Source organism: Salvia splendens, chromosome 16, assembly GCF_004379255.2.
Source record: "Salvia splendens isolate huo1 chromosome 16, SspV2, whole genome shotgun sequence".
In the NCBI taxonomy this organism is placed as follows: Eukaryota; Viridiplantae; Streptophyta; class Magnoliopsida; order Lamiales; family Lamiaceae; genus Salvia; species Salvia splendens.
Genome location: NC_056047.1, coordinates 18550409 through 18571656, shown reverse-complemented (window position 1 = coordinate 18571656; position 21248 = coordinate 18550409). Strand labels below are relative to the sequence as shown.

Sequence of the window (21248 nt, the reverse complement as noted above, 5' to 3'; positions counted from 1 at the left end):
TAGGACAATGATTTAAGTGAACAAGAGCCAAGTTCTATTTTTGGCACGCTTTACACCATTTTCATTTTACTTTTACCATAATAGGGAAAAAACTGCCTTCCAAATCAAAGCACCTGCGCATGAAATAAGTATAACAACAGTAAGAAAATCAAATAAGGTTCAAAAGATCAAAAAGTCAAATACAACACCAGAAATCACATCAAAAGTCTGGAAACGAGTTTTCTGGGAAATCCAGCCCCAACTTGAACATACAAAATAACTTCAAAAGTTCCAGATATGAAAAGCATACCAAATATAACGCAATCCAACATTAAACGAGATAGTAAAACAATCTGGTCTAAGAATTCCAACTGATAACCAAGAGAAACATGTATCATGAGATCTGCGACATTGTCATGTGGGCATGGCATATTTGGGTTGGTCATGAGTTTCAATACTCATATTCACGGGAAAGAGATCTATCAGAGCGACGGTACTCTCTGTCTTGTGGCTCAGATGCAGCTCGGTCATAAGCATAACCATCATCGTCCATTTGATCATAGTGATCCTTATCACGGTCATATTCTCTGTAACGATCATAATCCCCCGGCTTTTCAGGATTGTCATATTGCCCCCGACCCTGATTTCCATAATAGTCATAATGCCCACGATCATGATCAGTTTCTGGACGCCCACGTCCATGCTCTGGATGATCAGGCCACCCACGACTATCTTCTGCATCTACAACACCATAGTTCCTTTCTCTTTCTCCCCTCTCATGCTTCGAATCAGAATGTTCATACTCATACTCTCTGTCACGTGAACGGCCACGATCCTGATCCTCCCCGATTTCATAGTCCTTCGACTTTTCCCTGTCCCTCTCACGATGACGGTCATGGTCACACTCCCTATCACGATCCCGGTCACGGTCATGGCCACGGTCCCGATCTCGACCCCTGTCACCCCTATCACGGTCCCGTGTTCGGTCTCTTTCACGGTCTCTGCCACTGCCACGGTCTCTGCCACGGTCTCTCTCCCGTTCCCTCTCTTTGGTTTTCTCGCGATCTCTATGGTGCCTATCTTCCCTATGATCACGTTCCTTTGATACTTCACGAGACAGCTCGCGAGATCTTTCTCTATCTCTCTCCCTCGGCCTTTCTCGGGACTTCTCCCTGTTTCTGAAAGAAATAAAGGAAAATGTAAGGATATGAATATACAAGTGCCAATATCTGTGCAAGGTAGTTTGTCTGAATCACTTAGCGTAGCAGAAAAATAGTTAGTGTTTTATGCTCGTAAAACTTCAATTACCTCTCTCTTTCACCCCTTGGCTCCTCAGATCGAGATATTCCTCCAGACTGCACTTGCTCTCTGATATGCCAGCATGCCAAAACAAACGGAATCAGATAGCCAAGTATTGCATAAATCATATTTTTCAGAAAAAGCTGCAATCTCAATTTCAACATCACCAGGAAATCATATTCGAAAAGTGGCATCACAATTTAACAGAAAATTGATAAGCAAAAGATACCTAACATGAAGAGAATGCGGCAAGGGTGGGTATTTTATAGAGCATAGAACACTGTTGAACTTACGATTGCTACTTATGAATATAATCGAAAAAGCTAAGGTGGAAAAATAAGTACGAAGAGTAGAGAAAATTAGTTTCTGATCATCAAAACAGGGATAATATGAATGTACAAACACTGTCTTAACTTGACCCTTAAATCCCCCAGGAGTAGATAAAATACAACTATAATTACCTCCCTGGAGGCCTCTGGTTGGCATCTTCAGCGCCAGTTCGAGTTGATCCAAGTCCACCACCAAGCCTGCGAGGTCGCCAATATGGGACAGTTCTGCCACGTTCAACATCCACAAGCACCCTCCGGTTATCAATCTTTTTCCCATCAGCTTGTTTATATGCAGCTGCACGACGAATGGACAATTATAGCCAGATGTTGATAGGACGCGCGGGGGGGGGGGGGGGGGGAGGAGAAAATCATAGAAGCTAACCTTTCATGTCTCTTGTATGCACATATTCAATGAAGGCATAGCCTCTAGGCTTGTTTGACTCTTTATCCGTGACCAAACGAACCTGAAACTCCAAATGTCCTGGTTAGTAAGATATGATGGAAGTAGACGCATCCCTAAAGCAAAAGAACATTTTATAAACACAGCTTGAATTCCCATTACTACAATGTAATGTAAGCCTAAGGGCACGGCAGGCACTATGCCTAATTAGCCGTGCTCACCTTTCAATTATGGAGCTTCCAGGCGAGATGCATCACCATCAGCGCTAGATGTGACTAAAAACGGCAGCCAATTTACCAGTTCACATGTACACTAACCTCCCCTTACCAGGGACTTGTTTTTTAAATAAATAACATTGAAAATGACTACAAGTAACATTCAATACCGGGATACCTTGAGAACTTCTGAAGCAAATTTATTTTGACAGCCTTTAAATCCAAAAGTAAGATTTTAGTAGGATAAGTCATTCTGTACTAGAAAAGCAAGAGAATGAAAAGAAAGAGATGCTATTACTCCCAATGTTTTTACCCAGTGTAAAATTTGCCTCTCCAGGTAGCTTGAAGTAAGAGCCAAAGGCACAAAGCATCACTGATCATGCAAACTAAGGGCTTTTTCTTTTTTTGTTCTAGAATAGAACTTAGATTCCGTGTTTGTTCTAGACTTTTTTTTTGTTCCGGATTTGGGAGAGACGCATGACCCTCATGCGTCACCTTTTAATGAGACGCATGACGATTATGCGTCTTTTATAGAGACGCATGAGGGACATGCGTCTCTCAATTTTTTCGAATTTTAATTGAAAGACGCATGAGGGTCATGCGTCTTAGGGTAAAACGCATGACACTCATGCGTCTCTCCATAAAACATCAAATGGCTTTGTAGTTCAGTGGTAAGAATACCATATTGTGGCTGTGGAGACTTGGGTTCGAATCCCAGCAGCCACACCACAATTTTTAGGTTATCCTTACTCCAATATTTATTGAAATTTATTAATAATTAATTAATGCATATAACTATTACTAGTACTTTTAGTTTTTGTGGGCATTCCAAATGAGGAAACAAGACTATTGCATGTGGAAAAACAAGACGATCCAAGATCAATGCGCATCATAGCTATTTGATATTTATAGTACTCAGCATCCAGATTAAAAAACTATCTACAAAATCTGCTATTACTAAGTGAAAATTAATTAATGACTTGGGAATGAGTAAAACCATAAAATGCTAAAACTTAACCTAGTGTGGCTGCTGGGATTCGAACCCAAGTCTCCACAACCACAATATGGTATTCTTACCACTGAACTACAAAGCCATTTGATGTTTTATGGAGAGACGCATGAGTGTCATGCGTTTTACCCTAAGACGCATGACCCTCATGCGTCTTTCAATTAAAATTCGAAAAAATTGAGAGACGCATGTCCCTCATGCGTCTCTATAAAAGACGCATAATCGTCATGCGTCTCATTAAAAGGTGACGCATGAGAGTCATGCGTCGCTCCCAAATCCGGAACAAAAAAAAAGTCTAGAACAAACAAGGAATCTAAGTTCTATTCTAGAACAAAAAAAGAAAAAACCCTGCAAACTAATGTATTACCTTCTCTTGAACGAAGCATCATCTTTTGACTTAAAATGGCTCCTCAACGAAAATAAATTGAGAGCAAACATGAATAAGGGAAAGATTTCCCCTCTTACATATTTGGTACTTACGTGTTAAACTCTATTGAGTGAAGAGATGAAGAACTCTGAATCCAAAAGAGTGGAGGGGGGCAAGGGTTATGAAAGTAACCTAATGCTAATCAAGTTGACAAAGTTATACCTGGGGAACTTCCAAACCTGATCTTACCATACTGAGGTTCATGTGTTAGGAGCAAATACTATAAACTTGCAGGTGTGGGAAGTCACATTACATAATTATGGCTTTTCATCCTTAATGGGCAAAAGGACATGCTAATGATTAATATGACATTATTATTACCAGACTAGTTCAATTATCATGATGACAGGAAAAGAGGCCATGAAACTTATTTAGAATAAAAACACTTGAAAATGTCTTATAGAAAACGAAATATAGAAGAAAAATCTATAAAAACCGATATGTAACAAGATAAACAAAATCCAACAGCCATTTTCTAACAACAACACCTTGCATTAACATAGCATAAGATTTTCTCTTGTTTCTTTTGATTGTGTGCAGGATCTTGGGAAGGGAAATCTTTCTTGGTTAAATTATCAATTCATTTTTTAGTTGATAAGAGAAAATGATTTAGCTTGGCATTGGTGAGATACATGTAAAATTTCTTACCAACAACCCAAGTCACACTTGGGTGTTCCAAAATACCTACCCGCTTGATAGGACCATAAGCTTCAAACTCTCTTTTAACTCTGCTTTCAGTTGTCTCATAATTCTGAAAAGAAAAACATCATATAAGCAGACTAGGGTCAATACCAATTACCAACAATGCGTAAAATAAAATTTATTTATATGCATCATTACTCACAAGCCTAGCCACAAACAACGTCTTGTATGGATCTCCAGAGATATTGGGATCATTACTTGGATCATCTGCACACAAGATATCTTAATAACATGAGCAATGTACGACAAAGAGCTGTATCCTACAAGTTAGTATATGAGAATTTTTACAGGAACATACACACATATATACACATTTATATGATTTAGATAAAATAATAGAGAACAGAATGTTTATCCTTTGGTGTCACCAATGAAGTGTGGTCAGATTATATAACTAAGTACTCCCCCAGTCCCATAAAAATAGACACTTTTGGGACAGCATGGGTTTTAATGCACACTTGGTAAAGTAGGAGAGAGATGGAAATAAAAAGTGATTTAGAGTATTGTTAGTGGAAAATAGGACCTACCTCATTAGAGAGAGAGAAAAGTTACCAAAATTAGAAGTGGGCTATTTTTATGGGACGGACCAAAATGGAAAAAGTGCCTATTTTATGGGACGGATGGAGTATAAAGATTAAATATACAGAAAGAAGTAATTACATTTCTCAAGCTCCTCTGCTGCCTTCTTGGCTCCCTCCTCCAACCGTAGTTGGTGAATCCTAGCCCTTCTTTCTGTCTGCAGAAATGGGCAGAAGATAAATCTATTTAGTGAATGTTTACAATGATGATAATATAAAAGCTAAGCAAAGAATCTAGGGTATGTTTAGTCTCACTGTTAAATACGCACTAAATCAACCCAACCCATCTCACGTTCTCAATCTCTCAAACTGGGGGGGGGGGGGGGATAATACAAGGTAAAACTTGTCCAGACCGAGTTCTTTAGACAAATAGAAAAACTCCCCATCCTACAAACTCAGTAGCATGTGTGGTTAAAACCTAAACCACCTGATAAGATACCCTAGCAATGGTTAACACAGAACATACCCCCGCAACTTGACACATAATGTTTATTGGCCTACAGTGAGGCATTTAAATTAACATCACCATGGCCAGGATGTTAATAAGGATCAGAGAATACATGAGTCAGGAAGTATGCTTCTAGCCAAATCAAGTGTGTGCCAGCACATCATTGACGCATTGAAAAGTACTACAATACAAAATTACAATTTTATGTTAAAAGAATACAGACAGATATATCAGCCAATACTTTTCCCACATGGGCAAGAAAACCTATGGGCGTCTGTACCCAAAACAGATGCGCTGACCAGACTGCATTACACCTTGTCCACCGCCCCAGAGCATATTCAATAGAGTGAAGATGATTGAGATGATGGAAAGAAAAGAAAGAAAACAAACGAAGAACAAACACAGACTTTCCTCCAAAGAGAGCACAAAGTATTTGTTGTACTCTAATTTATAATTCTTCACAAATGAGATGTAGCAAACATAGCCCTGTGAATAAGAAACTGATTTAACCCTGACGAAGCTATAGGCCCATATACTTACAGGCTTGGCTCAACAATAATACCTAACAACTTAATATCAAAACATAAATATACAGCCACTAAAGAAATGTATCTAATTAATAAGACTGCTCTACTGCATCTTTATCAAATTTGCCCGGGTATAAAGTCAAAGTAAAGCTTGAGATTTCAAAACTTCTAACTTTATGCGTCACAAGATATCCAGGCATGAAAAAAACTCACCGGAGTCTCACCCTTCTGCACCGGAGGAGCATATTGAGGATCACCAGGCTCAGCAAAATTATTAACAAATTGTGCTATTCCTGGTAAAGCAAATAAAAACAGTTGATGAATAGTTAGCAATGGGAAAGCACAACACTTGAATACTTTTAGCATAGTTATAACGAGCAAAAACCTGAATATGGTGGGCATTTCCTCTTCTCAGGTGGTGGTTTGTATTCTAAAGGTGGGCGGGGCTCAAACAGTTTCAGAAGATTAGCCGTTAAACCAGTTGGATGACTCTGACCAATCTGCAGGTTATGTCATAAAGGAGCCATTAATCACTAGATGTGGAATTTGGGATTAAAATAAAACTGAGCTACACATGATGAAGATGGAATATAATTGAACTATAGAAAAAGGATGTAATCAAATCGAGGACAAGTGCATCAAGCAATCCCCGCAAACTACTTCACTAAGAAATGTATATTAGCAAATTTCTAGGGTGGGGGAACGACTATTGAGATTAAAAAACAATGCGATAAACTATGCAACTAAAATTATGGCGATATCCAATCAAATCAACAAGAAAGAAAACGTAAGCTAGATCGAGAGTGATGAAAAATTGGATTGAGCGATGATAGATTACCAATTTGAGTTGCATAACATTGGCGCGGTTCTGTGCCTTGGTGCGGGCCTGAACGGCAGCGTTCTGGTTCCGCATCATGGCATCGCCATAGTCCCCCATCCTTCTCCAGTGGTTGAATGAAAATTGGAATCGGCGAAAATTGAGAGTGATTTAGGGCTTCGTCGTCGTCGTCGTCGTCAAGAGGCAGAGCCGACTGATTTGGTGGATAGGGTTTCGGGACCTTTTTCGCATTTATATATAGTCATCTGCCTTAATTTTATGACCAATTCTTTGCTAATATTATTCTCGCACTTGATAAATATTGTCATGTGTTGAATTATATTGTACTCCCTCCGTCCCGGGCTACTCGCTCCTTTCCTTTTCGGCACGGAGATTAAGGAATGAGTGTATAAGAAAGTCAAAAATGACGGCTAGGTGAAATTTTTTACTAAAAATGGAAAGAGTGCAAGTAACTTGGGACGCCCAAAAAGGAAATAAGTGCGAGTAGTGCGGGACGGATGGAGTACTACAAATATGAATATTTGTGATTTTAATGCGTAGTATTGTAAATTTTTTGGATGCTTATTGTAAATGTAAATTTTATTATAAATTTGATGAATCAAACTTCTTGGTTTTTTTATTTTCGAATATGATTCTCGTTGGAACGTACTCGATCTGTAGTTTGATCAAGTGGTACAATTGACATAATGTATATTTTTGTGATATTAAAAAGTACTAAGGTTAGTCTACATTCTTAGGGTAACTACAGTATACATACAAAATGTTTCACCATTGTTTTTGACAATGGTGAAACATTTTGTATGTATGGTGTAATTACCGCACATTCTGAATAAATAATAGGAGTATAAATAGATGATCATGTCGTATTCACTTTTTGTAAGTCAATTCCTGACAGTGTCAGAGCCAGAATTTTAATATTGGAAAGCTCAAATTACTGTTAACAATTGTTTATATTTTCAATGTCGTTGTTGTCATAAGTAGTTGCAACATAAACTCTTGAAATCACCGCTACCTTGACTAAATCAAAGGTTCAAACTAAGTTAACAAATTTAGAACTTAAACAGCTACAACACGGAGGCTAGGGCGATGATGGTGGCACAAAGGGAGGCAATAGTAGTGAGGCGAGGACGGCTTTGATGGTGTGTGAGGGTTGTTTGATTACCCAAAGAAAAGTCCAAGAGCATCCACAATGAATGCCCTAATGTCCGCCCTAGTAGTTGTCACATCAGCATTTCTTAGTCCGCCCCTTCTATCTGCAATGGTTTCGCTCTAGTGTTCGCCCTATCAATTAAACTCAATTTGCATTTAATTTAAATGTTATTATTATTTTTTCAATTAAAAATACCAAAATATATTATAAGTATTAAACACCACAAATTTAAACAACCACCTACATTACTTAATTAAAAAAAGCTACATTATACTTAATATAAAAAAACTATATTACTAAATTTTTAAAAACCTAAACTAGTTATCTAAATCTAACTTCTTGCTCAAATTCACAATACATAATGCATGATCAAAGATATAGCACTCATCAAACACTAAATCTACATTATCATAAAATATAAACATGCTTTTATATAAACAAACAAAGAATTGAATAAAATGAGAAAACTATAATAAAAGTAAAAAATAAAAACAAAACGTTAAGTTTGGGCTACCTCTACGATTTTTCAAAACACATTTACCACTAGGCTAGACTTCGATTTTGTATTGAAATCAAATAAAGTTTTACATAAAGCAACAAAAACTCTCTTTTAAGTGTAAAACTAATTGTCCCACATCGAAATCACAAAGAAACTTGGAGTTGAAAATCTGTCTATAAAAGGTTTACTCAAGCAATGCAAAACTTGCTCATATAGTGTGAAGTATTATATTCTACAAAAATATAACTTTTCGCTAATTCACGGGTCCGTCTTTTAGTATGGATCATTGTGAAATTATAGTTTTTTTATTTTTAATTTTAAAAATAATTTTTTATAATTAAAATTGATTTTTTTATAGTTAACAATTAATTTATTTATAGTTAAAAAAAATTTATTGTCCTCGGGCGTCGTTGTCCAGCGCCTTGTAATGAGCGTCCGAGGCATCGCCCGACGCGTCGGACGACCGACCCAGAAGACCGAACTTTCGGTCATCTCACTCGGGCGCCTGATGTATCGTCCTCCCGCAATGGTTAGACGATCGCGCCCGAGGACGATAGGTGGGGGATCGGGCGGAAGATCCCCAACCATTGTGGATGCCCTAAGAGTCTTAAGAAGCTAAAAAAATCCTTTGATTAGAGCATCCGCAATGGGGCGGACGATTGTCCGCCCGATGCCTCGGGCGTGCCATCGTCCGCCCACTGTAGATCGTCCGCGGATGATACGCGGACGATAGGGCATCGTCCACGCCATCGTCCGCCCACTGTGGACGACGAGGACGATGGCGCGAACAATGCAACGCATTTTTATTTTTTTTAATTCCGAAAAATTTATTTATATAAATACCCCCTACCTCACCTTCATTTGTAACCTTTCCATTCACTTTTCCACACTCAAATTACACTATATAATGGATTACGGTGAATACCCAAGTCTTGGGGGTGGTGCACGTTGGCCGGGTACAGTCCCTGACGAATATCGGCCGTTCGACTCAAACACACAGTACGATCCCGAATTCAATACGGATTCGTACGGTCTGTCTGACATGGAGCCGTCTCTAATTCACATAGAATTAAATCTATATAAATCCATAAGACAAAATAAAATTAATTATTATCCAAATATATCTAGGATTTATCTAGATAGAATCAAATCTATCCAAATCCATAAAATAAGGATAAAATCCAAACATAATTAATTATTTATCTAGTCTATCTTGGATTTATTTACATAGAATTAAATCCTACAAAAATCCATAAGACAAAATAAAATTAATTATTATCATCCAAATTTATTTAGGATTTATCTAGATAGAATTTAATCTATCTAATCCATAAAATAAGGATACATATCTAATTAATCCATAATTTAATTAAAAATTAAATTTTAGATAATCCACTTAAGATATATTCAAATATTATTCTAAAATCATATCTTGAATTATTTATCTTAAATTATTTCTAAAATTGAATCCAAGGATTCGGAAACCCTAATCAAATTTGGAAAGCGAAGTCACGGAACGAGGCGATACGACGTCGCGCGGGTTCCATCCGCGCGATCGTCGCGCATAGGGTAAACCCTAATCTTGCGTCGTCGAACTCGAGTCCGGGAAACTGCCCGCGAAGGGCTCCCACTCGAATCACAGCTGCTACTCTCCGTAGCCGCCGGCGCCACACATGGCAGACCACTGTCCTCGGCTGCTGGAGCGCTTCATCGTCGGATCGCTGGCGCTGCAGTGCGGGATACCACCACTGCTGTCGCTACGTCGTCGCACCCGCCGCTGCCCGATCTTTCACTGCCGCGTCTCTGCTGCAGTCCGTCGGCGACACAGCTGTTGTCCGGCGCTGCTGTCCGAAGATGAAGCAGTTGCTGCCGGAGCTGTTGTCCGTCGCCAACTCTCTCGCTTCCGTCGACTGTCGTGTCTGGGAACTGCCCACGAAGGACTCCCACTCGACTCGCGAGCTCTCCCAACTCGACGTCTCCGACGCTGCTGCATCGACGTCGCTCCGCCGGCGCGACTGCATCGCGGAATTTCAATTGCGAGCCACCGAAACGTTGCTGTGACGATTTTCCTTCACTGTGCCGCATGTAATTTACACTCCAGGTAATCAAAAATTGATTCCATGTAAATATATTGCAATTAAACACGTAATCATTGCATACACATAGTGATTGCATATAGGAAAAAAAACATATGCTAAGAGAATCAACACTGCATCATGCGACTGATTTTTCTCTAACTACGCAACGCACATATTCGCCTTTTTCATAGTTCGTCGTTCATTCAATATAAGTAAAACAACCAACACAGGGCGAATATAAACACGCATTCAATCAATTCATATAACATGAAATTAATCCACATAATCAGAGCAAAAAATGTAGAAATCATGGTATTAAATATTCCCGGTCAATGGATTTTGACCAAATAATAAATGTGACGAGACATTTAATTTTGTGAAATTAAATGACATAGCGTCGATCTACATTTTACGTAGATAAATGTAGTATATTCACTTTCTCAAATCCGATTTCCGGTGAGTGAGAAATAGTGGATTAAAGTTGGGCATAATTAGCTTTTAATTAAAGCTTGGAGTTGGAGCTTAGGGAATAATTAACTAGTGTTAATTATCCCACATTGGAGGATTAACACATCTTTTAATGTGTATAAATTAAGTGACTTTATGTTACTTAATAATTATAGTGGACCAAGATGGGTGAAAGAGCCCACACGCGCGCGCACGCGCACGCCGCCGCCGCCGCCCGCCCGCCCGAGCCCGAGCCCGTGCTCGTGCTCGCGGCCGCGGGCCTCGGGCCCGATCCCGATCCCGATCTCGATCTTGGGCTTGGGCTTGGACTTGGACTTGGACTTGGATTTGGACTTGGACTTGGACTTGGACTTGGACTTGGATCTTGGCACGCCTGCCACACGCTCGTAACCGACGTCGGTTACGAATCTGCCATGATGAGCCTTCATGGCTCGGTTGATCCTGCATGGTGGCTTGGCCTATAAATAGGCTAGCCATACCACTGCATTAGGACACACAATTCCAAGCATTCTCTGCATCATAAGCTCTCTCCCTCTCTGCATTGTCTTTCTGTCGAAGCTCTGCCCTCTCCTCCATCCAGTTCGCCGGAGCTCTACTGATTGCGGTGCTGCATCAAAAGAGACGTAGTCGTTTTACCTTTGGGGACGAAACGCCAAACCGAATAGCACTACCGGGGCGTATCTCGTCTTGCGGGAAGAGGCCTCATCGACTCGGCTAAACATTCACGGTTTATTTGTTTCATTGTAATTCAGTTCAGTTTCGTTTCTTGTATTCATTCTTTTGGGTTGTATTACGCCCGGCTTTTATCTCTTGTAATCAATAGAACCAACAATCGCAAGACGAGATAACTTGCTTTTGAAGGGTTTTTGACCTCTAAACTGAACTTAAAATTTCGAAACTTAATACACCTTTGCTGGAGATGTCGACGGAATCCAACACCACCGCTGCCGCCACCACCGCCGTCATTCCTTCAACCATGGCGACCACTGGACCTGTCAACACGTCGTCGATTCCGACGATGATGCCCACTCCCGGGTGCTATCCTTCTTCCTCAACAACCCCTTGGGAGTTCGTTAACCCCCTTGGGCTCACTGGTGGATCCACTTCGAGTGGGTCGGTTGGTTCCACTTTGAGTGGTTCCTTCGGGTCCTTTAATGGATCGAGTGCTGGGGCCTTCGGGTCTCACACGGGTGTTGGGGCCTTCGGGTCTCACACGAATGCTGGGGCCTTCGGGTCTCATGCGGGTGCTAGTCCCTTCGGGGCTGGTACGACCATGGCGGGCTCTATGCCTAACGTGAATGGTGGGGGCTCTATGCCCAACCACGTTGTTGGCTCCTTCGGGGGCAACAGAATTGGTTCCTTCCAAGGACCAACTGCGGCACCTTTGGCACCAAGAATGATGCCACCTGCCGAGAAGCCACCAAAGTTTGGAGGATCTGACTTCAAGCGGTGGTATCAAAAGATGTTGTTCTACTTGACAACATTGGGCGTCGCCAACTTCCTCACAGAGAACGAGCCGCCCGCGCCAAGCGACCAAGAGACTAGGCTCGAAGTCATGGCGGACTATGAAGCTTGGAGAAAAGGGGATTATCTATGTAAAAATTTTATTTTAAGTGCATTAGATGATAGCCTCTATAATGTATACTCCAATGTAACCACATCTAAACAAATGTGGGAAAATCTAGAAAAGAAGTATAGCATAGATAATGCTGCAGGGACGGAACAAGTTGTAGCATCCAAGTTTATGGACTACAAAATGGTCGACTCTCGACCCGTCACGGAGCAAGTCCAAGAGCTCCAAATGATCATCCACTCCTTAGTGGCTGAAGGGATGACCTTGCCCGATAAGTTCCTAAGGTGCACGATCATTGACAAGCTCCCTCCAAGTTAGAAGGACTTCAAGAGTTATCTCAAGCACAAACGAAAGCAGATGACCCTTGAAGACTTGATCGTGAAATTGCGCATTGAGGCCGACGTGCGCAAAAGTGATCAAAAGGCTAAGGGCTTCACCCCAAATGAAGCCAAAGCCAACCTGTTGGAGCGGGGCGGTCCCTCCAACATACGCCCTCGCCCAAACCGTCCAAATGACAAAGGGAAGGGAAAGCAGCCTTCAAAGAAGTTTGAAGGCGACTGCTACAAGTGTGGCAAACCAGGCCACTTTGCTAAAGACTGCCGCAGCAAGAAGAAGAAGCCGGCTGCCCACGTCGTTGAGAAGGAGTTCAAGGACTGGGATGAGAACGACCTCATTGCTGTGGTCACTGAAGAGGTCAACCTTGTTAACAACAACAAGGGTGGCTGGTATATTGATACCGGCGCTACTGCACATGTTTGCGCAGATAGGAGTATGTTCTCCACCTACAACAACGTTGAAGGGAGAAAGATAAACATGGGGAATCAAGCCTCGTCTGAAATCCTCGGAGTTGGTGATGTAATCCTCAAGATGACGTCTGGCGTCTCAATCACCTTGAAGGATGCGCTGCACGTTCCGGACATCCGGAAGAACCTAGTTTCAGGATCAATACTAGTGAATAAGGGTTTTAAACTTGTATTTGAATCTGATAGGTTTGCATTGTATAAGTTTGGGAAGTCCCTCGGAAAAGGTTATGTAACCGACGGACTTTTCAAGCTTAGTGTAGCAACACTGCGTGTTCCAAAGCCACTGGCTAATAAGAATAAAGCATCTACTTCCTCTTATTTGATTGAGTCTTCAAATTTGTGGCATTGTAGATTGGGACATGTGAATTCAAAAGCTATTAAAAGATTAGTGAATTTAGATTTACTAAAGGCTAATGAATTGGATACCCAAGATAAATGTGAAATTTGTCTTGAAGCAAAAATGACTAAGTTGCCGTTTCACTTGGTTGAACGAAGCACAAAACCCCTTGAATTAATTCACACGGACGTATGTGATTTAAAGATGGTGCAAACAAGAGGTGGTAAAAAGTACTTTATCACTTTCATAGATGATTGCACAAGGTATTGCTACATTTATCTTTTAAGAAGTAAAGATGAAGCAATAGAAGCGTTCAAAAATTATAAGAACGAAGTTGAGAATCAACTTGGTTGTAAAATCAAAATGATTCGAAGCGATAGAGGAGGCGAATATGTAGCCCCGTTTGAGGAGTTATGCAACGCAAGTGGTATAATTCATCAAACAACTGCTCCATATTCACCACAATCTAATGGTGTTGCAGAACGCAAAAATCGAACTCTAAAAGAGATGATGAATGCACTGCTTCTAACTTCAGGATTACCACATAACATGTGGGGGGAAGCTGTTTTGACAGTCAACTATATCTTGAATAAGATCTCTCTCAAAGGAAAAGATGTCACTCCTTATGAGTTGTGGAAGGGAAGGAAGTCATCCTACAAATACCTCAAAGTGTGGGGGTGTTTGGCAAAGGTGATGGTTCCTCCGCCCAAAGAAGTTACAATCGGACCTAAGACGGTTGATTGCATCTTCATTGGATATGCACTTAACAGTAGTGCATATCGATTTGTTGTTCACAAGTCTGAAATATCGACTATCACAGTAGGAACAACAATTGAGTCGAGGAATGCTGTATTTCTCGAAAATACATTTCCTTGCAAAGACAAGGAAAAACTCTCAACCAATTCTGAGACAAGAATTGAAGAAGCCACTAGTTCTAAACAAGTGGAAGAAGAAGCCACTAGTTCTAAATCAGCAGATGCGGAACCTGAATCGCGCAAGCGTGCAAGGCCCGATCCAAAAGATACAGTACTAAGACGTGGTAATAGAGTCAGAACACCAAAAACTTTTGGTCCTGACTACATTGCTTTCATGTTGGATGAAGAACCAACATCGATAAAAGTAGCCTTTGCTGGCCCAGACGGGCTGCATTGGAGAGAAGCTGTTCAAAGCGAAATTGATTCAATTTTGCTAAACCACACATGGGTGTTGGTTGATTTGCCCGAAGGTGCTAAACCTTTAGGATGCAAATGAGTTCTTAAAAGAAAGTTTAAGGCCGATGGAACAGTTGATAAGTATAAAGCCCGATTAGTAGTAAAGGGTTTTAAACAAAAGGAAGGACATGACTTCTTTGATACCTATTCACCTGTAACAAGGATTACATCTATACGAGTGCTTCTCGCTATTGCTGCATTGCACAATCTTGAGATTCATCAAATGGATGTAAAGACCGCTGACAAACTCATAGTTTAGGATGTTTAGATGGGTGATTAACACATGTTGTTGAATCTTTTGAGGTATAAAGTATATGTTTCACCCACTTTTCAGCTATTTTTTAGAGTTAACAAGTTTGTCGGAGTTTTGATGCAAGAACAGGTCTAAAACGGGCAAAACGGAGCGAACGGGCTGACCACAGAATGTTCGCCCGACCGGGCGAATTTCATATAAAAACGCCCGGTCGGGCGAAGAAAACAGAAAGTTCGCCCGACCGGGCGTTTTTCATCCAACAAAACGCCCGACCTGGGCGTTTGAAGCCTCATCGCGATTTACCCAGATCGCCCGACCGGGCATATTCCGACTTACAGATCGCCCGACCGGGCGATTTGTCGCTGTTGCCAACTTTGCCTCTTTCTTACTCCGGATATAAAAGGGTTCTCACTCATTTCCAAACCCTAACTCCCACACCACGAATCTTAGCAAGAAAATAAGGTTTTGAGAGGATTTGAAGTCAAGGAGCTTCCCATTTCCAAGAGATTGGAGGAAGGAGACCCCCCACCATCAATTCCACCATAGGGAGTTCTAGTATCATTTCTATTATGTGTAGCTTTGTTTTCCTTGTTTTTGCTTTTATGTTAGCTTTGACTATGAGTAGCTAAGCTTTTAGTAGGGATTTGGTGAAGTTTGAATGGATTGTATGGATTGAATCTATGGTTGAATGCGTATCTATCTCTTTTGTTGGTTTTGTTGAACCTTGGTCTTTTAATATCTAATTGCTTAGCTACCAATTAGATAAATCTTGTACCTAATTGATGTTATTGAGAAATACAAGATTAGGATAGATGTGTAATCAACAACTCCGTGCATTATATGTAATCGAGAGATGCATAAGCTAGAGAGAGGGCTTGGGTCCGTTGTGCTTTGGAGTCAATCTCGAATTGTATGGACGAGACTCCTACACTAGAGATTGACCCACGTGTTAGATGCACCCGAGAGGGGGTCTAACCGATTATCCCGACTTTCCTAACCGCATTTGAGGCCCAATAGATGAGCATGACCCATAGATGAAATCCTTGATCCATTCTAACGGATCCATTTCCCTATACTTTCCCAATTTGTGTGAAAACCTATCTTTGTTTGTTTGTTTTTCTTAGTTAATTGTCTTACTAGCTTATTTGTTCTTTGATCTTAGTTAAGAAAACCAAAAACCCCTTTTATTAGTCTAGATAGTGTTCAAAGTTACATCATAGTATTCAAACCGGCTTTTAGTCTCCGTGGATCGATAATTTAGCTTACCACGTGCTACTTAACTCGTACACTTGCGGGTGACGCTTTTGAATACTAAATTAGCACGAGTCAAGTTTTTGGCGCCGTTGCCGGGGACTAAATTTGCTTTTGTGTTTGATATTGTGAAAAGATAGAGAATACTAGTTTAGACATTTTACTTGCTTTAATTATTTAGTTTAGTTTTCTAGTTTAGCTCTATTTTGACTTTGTTTCCTCTCTTGTGTTGTGTAGGTTTTTTATGCTCACGCGCTCAAGTCGTTTACCCCTTGAGCCGATTAATTTAGAGATAGAAGCCGCCAATAGAAGAAGAGGAGGACGAAGGAGAAGAGCAAGAGCTCAACATCAAGTTGAGCCAATGGAAAATCCACATGGGAACAATGAGGGAATTCCCCCTCCACCTCCACCTCTATTAAATCAAGACCAAATCATTCTCCAACTACAACAAGAAATGGCGGAGATGAGAAGGGAAAGAGAGGAGGAAAGGAGGCGAGAGGCTCCGGTTAGAGACGCATTTGGGAACGTCAATATCCCACATCCACCCTATGATACAAGGGTGAATGCCAACAATTTTGAGTTGAAGACAGGATTGATTCAATTTGTGGAGCAACGTGTTTTCTCGGGAAGGCCCACGGAGGATCCTAATAGGCACTTATCTAAATTCTTAGAGATTGCCAATACAACTAAGCTTAATGGGGTTCCCGACGATACAATCAAACTTAGGCTATTTCCATTCTCATTGTCGGGATATGCTAGAGATTGGTTTGATAACCTTGAGCCGGGCTCGGTTACAAGTATGGGACGACTTAGCCCAAAAGTTTTTGGATCGATTCTTCCCTCTAAGCTCCACTCTCAACCTCCAAGCAGAGATCTCCCACTTTAAAATGAAGGGCCAAGAGTCTATGTTCGAGGCTTGGGAGAGATTCAACGCCTTGCTAAAGAAATGCCCCAACCATGGGTTATCTCCGGGCCATCAAGTGAGCCTCTTCTACAATGGATGCTCGGAGTTTATCAAGAGTCAATTAGACTTTGGTTCGGGGGGTTCATTCTTGGACAAGGGGGTCGAGGAGTGCAAGAAGATGCTTCAAAGGCTTGCCTATACTAGCAAGGGTTGGAGCTCGGGCCGAGATAGTTCAATGCCGGTGGCTTCGGTTGTATATTCGGATGCATTCAATCTTCTCAACCAACAAATGATGTTGTTGAATCAAAGGTGGATGGCCTTAGTTTGGGAGTGGCACCTATGGGAGAGCCTTTACATACCGTGGAAGATGTCAATTATGTGCATCAAGGAGGGAATCAAAGGAACTTCTACAACTATCGCCCTAACAATGGGGGTGGTAATTACCAAGGCTATCGCTCACCCTTCAATGCACATCCAAACCTTTCTTATGGCAATCCAAACAATGCTATCCAACCACCTCCACCACCTCATTTCCCTACACCTAGTGGGTCGACAAGTGGGGCCGCTAATGTGCCCACCAATTCTAAACCTTCAAGTGATGATGTCACCCATGAGCTTCTAAAAGCTCTAATGGAGAAGACCGATGGAATCATGACACAATCTACTAAGAGAATTGATAAGGTTGAGACGGCGGTAGTGGAGGTCACCACGAGAATGGGGGCTTTGGAGCATCAAATGAGTCAAATTGCCCAAGCCGTGGGCCAACTTCATCAACCGGGGCAATTCCCAAGCAACACCATTCCTAACCCAAAGGATTGCAAGGCTATCAATTTGAGGAGTGGAACAAGCTATAAGAGCCCCCCTATGCCCGAAAGGAAGCTATTGTGCAACCCGAAGAAGAAGAGACAATAGAAGTGGAGGCATCAACGAAGAGCCCACCAAAAGATCAAGCCGAGACAATAGTTCCTCCTAAGCCCACGGAAGTAAACTTCCTTTCCCTCAAATGATGCAAAAGAAAAAGAAGGATGAACAATTTTCAAGATTTTTGGATATCTCTTTAGGAAAGTTCAAATTAACATCCCTCTTGTTGAAGCACTTCAACAAATGCCAAGTTATGCAAAGTTCCTCAAGGATGTGGTATCACAAAAAAGGAAATGGGGGGCCACTATGAGACGGTCAACTTGACGGAGAGTTGCAGTGCAATTATTCAAAGGAAGTTTGCCGGCCAAATGCAAGAATCCGGGAAGCTTCACTATTGAGTGCACTATTGGAAATTGCTTTGTGGGGAAATGCTTGTGCGATCTAGGGGCTAGCATTAATCTTATGCCATTGTCCTTCTTCAACAAGTTGAATATTGGTAAATTGAGATCGACTAGCATTACTTTGCAAATGGCGGATAGATCGGTGGCATATCCCTCGGGCATAGCAGAAGATATATTGGTGAGGGTGAATGAGTTCATATTCCCCGTTGACTTCGTGGTGTTGGACATGGAAGAGGATTAGAATTGTACCTCTTATTTTGGGAAGACCGTTCCTTGCCACCGGGAAGGCCATGATCGATGTTTCAAAAGGGGAACTTACACCTTCGTCTCAATGATGAGAGCGTGACATTTTCGATATATGAGGCCTTAAAGAGGCAATGATGCGGAACCGGGAGGAAGCCTACAACATTGCAATGTTGTGACCGTGATGGATGAGTGTGTTGGAGGAGTGACACCGACCTCTTACTTGGATGATCAATTAGAGAGATGCATTTCTCATTCCATGTATTCTTCTCATTCTTTTGATGTTTTGGATGCTAACCCGAGTTGTTGGAATTTGTAGGTGCTTTTGGACTCGGCTAAAGAAATCCCTAGATCACTTCGTCCACAATTTCTACCTCTAGGAGTGGAAGTGAAGATAGCAATAAAGATGGGGAAAACAAGAAGCTTGAGTTGAAGCCACTTCCACTACCACTTGCGATATGCCTTTCTTGGAGGGAATGACACTTTTCCGGTAATTGTATCATCTTCTCTCTTAGTTTCGAGTTGGATATAAATTGTTGAGAGTTCTTAGGAAGCATAAGAGAGCCATTGGGTGGTCCATATCGGACATTAAGGGAGAATAAGCCAACCGTTTTGCTATGCATAGAATTCATTTAGACGAGGGGTATAAGGCCTAAGGTACAAAACCAAAGGCGGACTTAACTAAACCCTATTATGCAAGATTGTGGTTAGAAAAGAAGTGTTGAACATGGTTAGATGCCGGTTATGATGATATTGCTTATATCCGACAGTGAGTGTGCTGGAGTTCCTACTCAAGTGGTGTTCTAAAAAGGGGGCCAGGGCACCAACTGTGGTGATTGAAGGGAAAAAATATGAGGTTGATAGCTACCTAGAGTGGATCTGTCCGGGTGGAGAGTTTGCATTGAATTATCGCGCTTTAAATTTGGCCACTAGGAAAGATCACTTCCCCCTTCCATTTATTGATCAAATGTTGGATAGGTTAGCCGGACATGAGTATTATTGTTTTCTCGATGGTTATTCGGGATATAACCAAATTTTGATAGCTCCCGAGGATCAACATAAGACGGCTTTTGTGTCCTTATGGTGTCTATGCATTTAGGAGAATGTCTTTTGGGCTTTGTAATGCCCCGGCTACTTTTCAGAGATGTATGATGTCCATTTTTCATGATATGGTTGAGAATATTATGGAGGTTTTCATGGATGACTTCTCTGTTTTTGGTATGACATTTGATAGTTGCTTGGATAATCTAACCAAAGTTTTGCAGAGATGTGAGGAGACCAATCTAGTACTCAATTGGGAGAAATGTCATTTTATGGTCCGTGATGGGATCGTGTTGGGACACAAAATTTCAGCCGGAGGACTTGAAGTGGATAGAGCAAGATAGTTGCCATTGAGCAATTGCCACATCCTTGTAGTGAGAAGGCCGTGAGTGAGCTTCCTAGGCCATGCGGGGTTTCTATAGGCGTTTCACAAAGATTTTTCACATATTGCTAGCCCCTTTGCCATTTACTAGCTAAAGATGTAAAATTTGATTTCACTCTTGAATGTGCGCAGGCATTTGAGAAGCTCAAGGCGGCGTGGTGAGTGCCCCAATCTTGATCTCCCCCGATGGTCTCAACCTTTCGGATCATGTGTGATGCAAAGTGATGGTTGTGCGGGGTAGGCTCGGCTTTGGGACAAAAGAGGACAAGATATTCGGGTGAATATATTATGCTAGTAGGACATTGGATTCGGCTCAAGCTAACTACACCACTACCGAAGGAAATGCTTGCGGTGGTCTACTCTTTTGACAAGTTCCGCCCTTAACTTATTGGGGCCAAAACTATTGTCTTTACTGACCATGCCGCCATCCGCCATCTATTGTTTAAGCAAGATGCAAAACCAAGGCTTATAAGGTGGATCTTGCTCCTTCAAGAATTTGATTTGGAGATCCGAGATAGAAAAAGGGTGTGAGAATGTGTGGCGGATCATCTTTCAAGATTGGAGCATGCTAGTGAAGAGGAAAATTGAAGTTGGTCATCAATGAAGAATTCCCGGATGAGCATTTGTTTTATGTGGCCAAGGGTCAAGGGCATGGTATGCCAATATTGTGAACTATCTTGTTGCTAAGGTGATTCCCGAAGGACTTGAGGGACTATCAAAAGAAGAAGTTCTCCACGACGTGAAGTTCTATTTTGGGACGAGCCTTGTCTTTTTGAAGATGTGCCGACATGGTGATTAGAAGATGTGTCCCTCAAGAGGAGTGGGAGTCCGTTATTATGCATTGCCACACCGCCACCTAGTGGGGGGCATTTGGAGCTAACGGACTGCTATGAAAGTGCTCCAAAGTGGTCTATTTTGGCCAACCATCACCAAAGACTGCCAGGACTACGTGAGAAGATAGAAGATGCAACGAGTGCCAGAGAATGGGGGTGGTTCTAAGAAGAAGGAGATGCCATTGTACGACAATTGTTGAAGTCGAGTT

The 21248-nt window shown here is 41.4% G+C and overlaps 1 protein-coding gene and 1 non-coding gene across 2 annotated transcripts; both read right to left on the bottom strand.

Moving 5' to 3' along the window:
- Positions 1-120: 120 nt before the first annotated feature.
- LOC121771453 (U1 small nuclear ribonucleoprotein 70 kDa-like) lies at positions 121-7010 on the bottom strand. Its single transcript, XM_042168240.1, has 10 exons — positions 6752-7010; positions 6299-6413; positions 6127-6206; positions 5021-5096; positions 4503-4567; positions 4347-4409; positions 1990-2071; positions 1740-1902; positions 1288-1347; positions 121-1157 (listed from the first exon to the last, which is right to left on the bottom strand). Exons 1-10 carry the CDS (start codon positions 6848-6850, stop codon positions 431-433), a joined length of 1530 nt encoding a protein of 509 aa, XP_042024174.1. The 5' UTR covers positions 6851-7010; the 3' UTR covers positions 121-430.
- Positions 7011-17231: 10221 nt separating this feature from the next.
- LOC121773098 lies at positions 17232-17338 on the bottom strand. The gene has a single exon (XR_006044671.1). It is a non-coding gene; the product is annotated as a small nucleolar RNA R71 (small nucleolar RNA).
- Between the last annotated feature and the right edge of the window lie 3910 nt (positions 17339-21248).

Excerpts from the sequence above, each read along its gene's own strand:
- LOC121771453 (XM_042168240.1), bottom strand. The coding sequence starts at position 6,850 with ATGGGGGACTATGGCGATGCCATGATGCGGAACCAGAACGCTGCCGTT. Across the intron at positions 5,097-6,126 it reads TGCAGAAGGGTGAGACTCCG|ACAGAAAGAAGGGCTAGGAT; the intron begins GTGAGTTTTTTT and ends CCATTTCTGCAG. Across the intron at positions 2,072-4,346 it reads CTTATGGTCCTATCAAGCGG|GTTCGTTTGGTCACGGATAA; the intron begins GTAGGTATTTTG and ends TTGGAGTTTCAG.